The 7561-nt window shown below is 37.7% G+C and overlaps 2 protein-coding genes across 2 annotated transcripts; both read left to right on the top strand.

Moving 5' to 3' along the window:
- LOC112450158 (vomeronasal type-2 receptor 26-like) lies at positions 1 to 976 on the top strand (the record flags this gene model as incomplete). The annotated part of the gene is made up of 1 exon (XM_025003543.2): positions 1 to 976. A coding segment is annotated over one exon (738 nt), but the record flags the coding sequence as incomplete, so codon positions are not given.
- Positions 977 to 1520: 544 nt separating this feature from the next.
- On the top strand, positions 1521 to 6257 carry LOC108229557 (extracellular calcium-sensing receptor-like). The gene is made up of 9 exons (XM_017405230.2): positions 1521 to 1738; positions 1925 to 2219; positions 2337 to 2423; positions 2637 to 2906; positions 3767 to 3973; positions 4065 to 4340; positions 4647 to 4874; positions 4964 to 5087; positions 5166 to 6257. The coding sequence occupies exons 1-9, from the start codon at positions 1521 to 1523 to the stop codon at positions 6083 to 6085; spliced, it is 2625 nt and encodes an 874-aa protein (XP_017260719.1). The 3' UTR covers positions 6086 to 6257.
- The last annotated feature ends 1304 nt before the right edge of the window (positions 6258 to 7561 follow it).

The raw sequence follows: 7561 nt of genomic DNA, 5'->3' as shown, positions 1-7561 counted from the left end.
TATCACCGCAGTACACCTATAGTGAGGGCCAACAATTCAGAACTGAGCTTTTTGCTTTTACTGTCACTCAAACTCTGCTTCCTGTGTTCATTGCTATTTATTGGACAACCCAGACTGTGGACATGCCAACTGAGACATGCAGCGTTTGGAATCAGTTTTGTACTTTGTGTCTCATGTATATTGGTTAAAACCATGGTGGTTCTGGCTGTTTTCAAAGCCTCCAAATCAGGAGGTGGAACAAGTCTCAAATGGTTTGGAGCCATGCAACAAAGAGGAACCATTTTAGTTCTTACTTGCATCCAGGCAACAATCTGCATCGGTTGGCTTGTCTTATCCTCACCAACTCCACATAAAAACACCCAGTACCACAATGACAAGATAGTATATGAGTGTGCGATTGGCTCTACTGTTGGTTTTTCTGTATTACTGGGCTACATTGGTATATTAGCTGTCCTTAGCTGTCTTTTAGCATTTTTGGCAAGAAACCTTCCCAATAACTTTAATGAGGCTAAACTCATCACTTTCAGCATGTTGATCTTCTGTGCTGTGTGGGTGGCCTTTATTCCTGCTTACATAAACTCCCCAGGCAAATATGCAGATGCAGTGGAGGTGTTTGCCATCCTGGCCTCCAGTTTTGGTCTCCTGGCGGCACTGTTTGGACCCAAATGTTACATAATCTTGATGAGACCAGAAAAGAACACAAAGAAAGCTATCATGGGTCGGAGCGTCAAGTTATAATGCAATATTCCATTTACCTCAGACGGTGTAACTTGAATCCGGAAATTACATCACATCCAATTTAGCTATGTTGCAGTTGCAAGTCAAAATAACTGTGGGATTTGTTCATTATTGTGTTCATTGACCAAGCTAACTGTTATTAGCTATAGCAGAGAATTGCACCTGATTCTTCTGACTTTAAATTGAGAAATCTCAACTCTTGAATAGAAATGGAACACAGCATTTTCCTACTTCACTTTGTACTTTGCAGTAATTGTTTCACTGAACCAAAATAATAAAGACTTATATTTAAAGATCTGATTGTTTTTATTTTGCAACTGATAAGTTATTTTTACATGTTCTAAAAGATGAATAACTATATTTTTGTTGTCTGTGAATGTTCTTTATTGGCTTATACAGGTCAAATAGATCTGTCTATCATCTGCAAAGCAGTGAATTAAAAGGTATATGACGTATATTTGTGAAACCCAAGAGAAGCATATAAAAATCCCTTTGATTATGTACAAAATACTTTATGGAAAACGTTCACCTCAGTCATAGTATTATTTATCTTCCTTTGAAATGTGAGTTTAAATCTATTTCTAGGAAATGCTAAATGTTTTTTGAATTAATAATCCAAAACTGTTCTAAAAGGAAACTCCTTTTAGGTTCTGCCCACTTCTTCTGCTGCCCTGAGGTGTGCATGGTGAGATGCTGAAAGTCAATAAAAGGAACAGTGACAAAAAAAACTAATCATGAGCCTTAGTGAAAGGGTCATACAGATGAAAGTCATGTGGCCCTTCATGCACACAAGCATGCTTTTGCTCATGATGCATGGCTCTTTTTCTTCTGCTGCAGCCTCCCCTCTGCTCTCCTCCTGTGAGTTACAGGGACAGTTTCATCTAAATGGGATGCGCAAAGATGGAGATGTGGTTCTTGGGGGACTATTTGAAATACATTTCTTTTCTGTCTTTGGTGATCTATCTTTTACCTCCGAGCCACAACATCCTACCTGCCATGGGTGAGTATATCAGAGTGCAAAAGAAACTAAAATATATATAAATATGTGAGGAAACAATATCATGATTCAAATGTTATATTGTTTATTACATTTAATTTTGAGGAAATTTAAATAAAATGCTTTATTTAGCTGGTTAGTGTATAATGTTGGATGTTTTAATGTTAAACTGTAGCATCTTTGTGTTAGTTTTGATATTTTAGGATTTAGACAGGCTCAGACCATGGCTTTTGCTATTGATGAGATCAACAGAAACTCTGAGCTGTTACCCGACGTGACTCTGGGCTACAGTTTGTATGATAACTGTGTTGAACTTGGAATTGGATTTCGTGCAGCCCTGGCATTAATCAGCGGTCAGGAAGAGCAAATTATATTAAATGAGACCTGTGTAGGCATCCCTCCAGTCTTAGCAATTGTTGGGGATTCTTCCTCTACACGTACTATTGCCATCTCCACGATTTTAGGTTTGTACAGAGTACCCATGGTAAGTCTCGCCTTTATCATTTAATATTTGTCTTAGATCATTTTGGTACGATTTCTATGTAATTTAGGTTTAGTTGACCTTTACAGGAGATTTTAATAAGTGATGTTTCTTTTACAGGTGAGTTATTTTGCCACTTGTTCGTGCCTGAGTGACCGGCAGAAGTTTCCATCCTTCTTCAGGACAATACCAAGTGATTTTTTCCAGGTATAAATTGTATACTTAGAAATATGATGATATTTTATTAAAAGATATACAAGCACATGTATGTATTTATTTTTTTATGCACTTTTTTTGTTGGTAGTTGCGCTTCAAAAACATTTTTTTTTTCTTTTTTTGTAGAATGCTTTTAGCATATTTTTACTCAGAAACTACTCTAGTCTCTACACTTAGAGAATCCTTTACTCTGTGTTCACTCAGGTCCATGCTATGATTCAGATACTGAAACACTTCGGCTGGTCCTGGGCTGGTTTGCTGATCAGTGATGATGATTATGGGCTCCACGCTGCTCGATCCTTCCAGTCTGATCTGAGTGTGTCTGGTGGAGGTTGTCTGGCTTATTTGGAAGTCTTGCCTTGGGGCAACGACCCAGGAGAGCTGAGGAGGATTGTGGATATAATGAAGAAATCCACAGCTAGGGTGGTCATTGTTTTTGCACATGAAAGTCACATGATTGATCTGATGGAAGAGGTAATTGTCCTCCTTTATAATGGACTACATCAAAATTGGTTTATTATCATTGCACATATAAATCTACAAGGAACTTTTCTGACGTAGCCCACACCTAATGTCATAGACATCTGGCACATTCATAATCTGATGTTTCACTCATTATTTAAAGATGTGATGATGCATTTTAAATATCAACAATGTAGATGTTATTAATAGTAAGAATTAGTAAGAAATTAGTAAGAACACTGATTTAGGAAGTTTAGTTCAATGATGACTCTTTGGTAAGAAGTTGATTTTCAGCCTATTGTTCCTCTTCTTAAAGCAAATAATAGCTGAGAGATGAAGTGATACAGGAAATATATATTTCAGAATTATGCTAATTATGCTCCTGAAAACAACATTTACAATTAAATTTTTCATATATCTTTTCTTTTAAGTTGTTAGGTTGGTAATGACTTCAGTCACTCACATACGTGTTCCAAACACAAAAAAAACAGTTTTTATGTAACCTCCTTCCTTATCTGTAGTTTTCTCTTTAGAGCAATACAGACATGTTTGTAGGTATGGATAGTTTTAAAAACAGGTCTTCATATACTGCAAAGCACTCCAGTTCTGCTGTGCTGAGGGTCAGGTGATATGGTTGACTTAATATGTATGTTTTTGTGATTTTAAAATAGGCAGAGTCAAGCATGCCATCTGAACTTACTATATTGTATTTGTACATGTAATTGTTGAGTTGGATTTATATTATGGTAATGTCACTAAAACTTGGATTGGATCTTGGAATGGGTATAAAAAGAAAACAGTCACATAACTTGTTTGATTCAAATACATAGTAATGTAGTGTCATAAAAATTTGAGATTCCATATGTAAACAGGTGGTGAGACAGAATCTGACTGGCCTGCAGTGGTTGGCGAGTGAAGCTTGGACCACAGCTGCTGTGCTTCAGACCCCTCACCTCATGCCGTACCTGGGTGGAACACTGGGTATTGCTATCCGTCGAGGAGAGATACCAGGCCTCAGAAACTTCCTGTTAGAAATACGTCCTGATTTATTTCACAACAACAGCGATGGAAATAGCATGGTGATATGTAACTTTATACTCTCATCAAATATGCATACAAGTCATAAACTATATATTTTTGTTTAATAATGCAGTTTTGAATGATTTACAGGTGAACCAGTTCTGGGAATTCACATTTCAGTGTAGATTTGCACCACCTCCAGCAGGTTGGGTGGAGAACGGGGAAACAATATGTACTGGAGAAGAAGATTTAGAGAGTGTTGAAACAGAGTTCCTGGATGTTTCTAACCTCAGGCCTGAGTACAATGTTTACAAAGCTGTGTATGCGCTGGCATATGCTTTGGATGATATGCTACAGTGTGAGCCAGGGAGAGGGCCATTCAGTGGAGGTAGATGTGCCAATGTGCAAACATTGGAGCCATGGCAGGTATAATGCACTTCACCTGGTTTTCTACTAAAATGTACAGTTTCCTATTTCCAGCAAAACAGCAACATTTTAAAATGTAAAATGACAAGCAGAGCTTTTCAAGACTTGTTCCTGCAGGAATGTCAGGAATGTCAGGAATGTCAGTACTGTCGTATGTCAGTAGAATTTTGTGTTTGAATATTTTGTCTGTGCTTAGATGTGCTCAAAGATTAAAGAAAAATGACTGGTTGTGCTAATTGTGTTAACTGAGTTCACAAAACTTCATTTGTTCTCTTTGATTTTCCTTTGTTTTTTATTTGCATTTAGCTCGTATATTACTTAGAAAAAGTAAATTTCACCACAACATTTGGTGATCAAGTGTCATTTGATGCAAATGGTGATGCTTTACCAATTTATGATGTTATGAACTGGCTGTGGCTCCCTAATGGACAAACTGAGGTTCAATATGTGGGAGATGTTAAAATGTTGGACATTGAAGGTAAAGAACTGACACTTTATGAGGACAAAATCTTCTGGAACTTTGAACCCAAAAAGGTCTTTTTCTGCTTTTGTAAATTTGACAAGTCATACAGGGAGTTTAAAAAGAGTAAAGTGTAAAATTACACTTTTTCCACCTCCTGCAGCCACCAAGATCAGCATGCAGTGAAAACTGTCCTCCAGGTACCCGCATGTTGAGAAAAAAGGGGGAACCTGAGTGTTGTTTTGACTGTATCGTTTGTTCTGATGGAAAGATCAGCAATAAAACAAGTGGGTTTCCATTTTGTGTTATTTTCTTAATATTACACATTATTTTATTAAAATGTTTTACTTCACATTTTTCCTCAGACTCCTTGGAGTGCTTCAGCTGTCCAGAGGACTTCTGGTCCAGCCCCCAGCGTGATCACTGTATTCCTAAGAAAACTGAGTTCCTGTCCTATCAGGAGCCTTTGGGTATCTGTTTGACAGTCGCCTCCTTACTGGGCACTTTTATCTGTACTGTTGTTCTGGGGATCTTTATCTATCACCGCAGTACACCTATAGTGAGGGCCAATAATTCAGAACTGAGCTTCCAGCTGCTGCTGTCACTGAAGTTATGTTTCCTGTGTTCGTTGCTATTTATTGGACGGCCCAGACTGTGGACATGCCCACTGAGACATGTAGCGTTTGGGATCAGTTTTGTGCTTTGTGTCTCGTGCATCCTGGTTAAAACCATGGTGGTTCTGGCTGTGTTCAAAGCCTCCAAACCAGGAGGTGGAGCAAGTCTCAAGTGGTTTGGTGTTTCTCAGCAGAGGGGAACAGTTTTAATTCTCACCTCTGTCCAGGCAGCGATCTGCACTGCTTGGCTTGTCTCCTCCTCACCAACTCCACATAAAAACACCCAGTACTACAATGACAAAATAGTTTTTGAATGTGCAATTGGCTCCAGTGTTGGTTTTTCAGTGTTACTTGGCTACATCGGCTTGCTGGCCATCCTCAGTTTTCTGATTGCATTTTTGACAAGAAATCTTCCAGACAACTTCAATGAGGCCAAACTCATCACTTTCAGCATGTTGATCTTCTGTGCTGTCTGGGTGGCCTTTGTTCCTGCTTATATCAGCTCACCAGGAAAACTTGCAGATGCAGTGGAAGTGTTTGCTATCCTGGCCTCCAGTTTTGGTCTCTTGGCAGCGCTGTTTGGACCCAAATGTTACATAATCCTGCTGAGACCTGAGAGAAATACAAAGAAAGCCATAATGGGGCGAAACACCAAGGGTACTACTGAATAGCAAACAAAAGAGAAACAGCAAAAAATACCCCAACTCTTTTCCAAATCTTGATTCAAAACATTAATCGAGACATGATCAAGTAAAAATACAGAAGCACTTTTAATTTTGTGGCCATAGGAGTACATAAAGACATAATCTCTTATTCATTAGAGGTCTGGTGTATCTCAGGCAATGTCTTGGTGTGCTGCTACCATCTAGTGGAGAATTTCTATTAACTATAACAATGTTGACCCCACTGCAGGTCATAAAACACAGAGTCGGGTATCTTCCAATAGACCCTAGACATAAATAAAAATAATAATAAAATGATTGCTAATTGCATACTTTCACCATAATTGTCACAAGAAATAAAAACAATACCCATAGATGTATATAAATAAATCAAAAAATTGTCATTCTGGCCTTGTTTTATTTTCTTTATTAGCAATGTTTAGATATTTAATTAGCTACATTTGAGCGTGTGAGCCTCTGCTGCTGTTATTATGTGTATTGAAAGCTGAAGTTTCTGAATGTTAATTAGTGGTTTTATTGAGCTCGTGCTTGTTGTGAACCAATAAGATATCAAGGCCTGGCCTATGAAACATTGCCTTTCATGCCAGAGTTTTAAACTAATATCAACCTATGTGGAAAAGTGACAAAGATGTAGCTCTTTTGAAAATAACATTAAGTACAATCTCATGTGATATCTTGTATGGTCTGTTAGAGCTTTGAGTTTATGTTGTGCCTGATTGCCAACAATGTTTTTAAGCTCAGTATCTGTAAAATGTTTGTGTAGGCTACAGTTGATTAGATGAAGCAGCCATGTTGATTTAGGAATATTCCAAAGGTTAATCAGTTGTAGATGCACATCCAGTGATTACTTTCTGAGAGTTTCATTAAAATCTGTTCAATGGTTCATGTAGAAGCCTAAATTCAGTTTTGGTTTTTTTGGACCTTCAAGATGGAAGAAGTTTATATTTTTTGTGATAGCTTAAGTTTATTAGGATAAAAATGACTATTTACTGAATAAAACTTGTCATGCATAAAGATTTGTAATATTAGACACTATACTAAGGCCATCTAGTGGGTTCGCATGTATGATTGTTTGCTGGACAGTTGAGGAGTTTGGGGATGTGGCTATGGTGCAGAGAGAGTCGGGCAGTTGGACTGGAGCCACTCATCTTTTTGACCTCATTTGTATTTTTTGTTAATGTTATTGTTTTGGTGATAAGTTATAACTGTTTCATTTTTTTTCAAGTAAATGATTGAACTTAATCAAGAGGATCCAGTTTGTTTGTTTTTTGGTCATGAAGTGGAAGGATGGGGAAATATGAAGTGCGTCAAGCTTATGGCTTCATTAAGTAGGAGCCTACAGTTCATGAGATATTGCTAACGTTACAGAGAAACAAACACACACACTCAAACACAGACAAAAACAATATTGCTCCACCCTCACCTTCAACTGCAGGCAATAAATACAGTGAGCCTATTAAAAAG

Source organism: Kryptolebias marmoratus, linkage group LG2, assembly GCF_001649575.2.
Source record: "Kryptolebias marmoratus isolate JLee-2015 linkage group LG2, ASM164957v2, whole genome shotgun sequence".
NCBI classification, from domain to species: Eukaryota; Metazoa; Chordata; class Actinopteri; order Cyprinodontiformes; family Rivulidae; genus Kryptolebias; species Kryptolebias marmoratus.
This window is presented reverse-complemented; position numbering and strand designations above follow the sequence as displayed.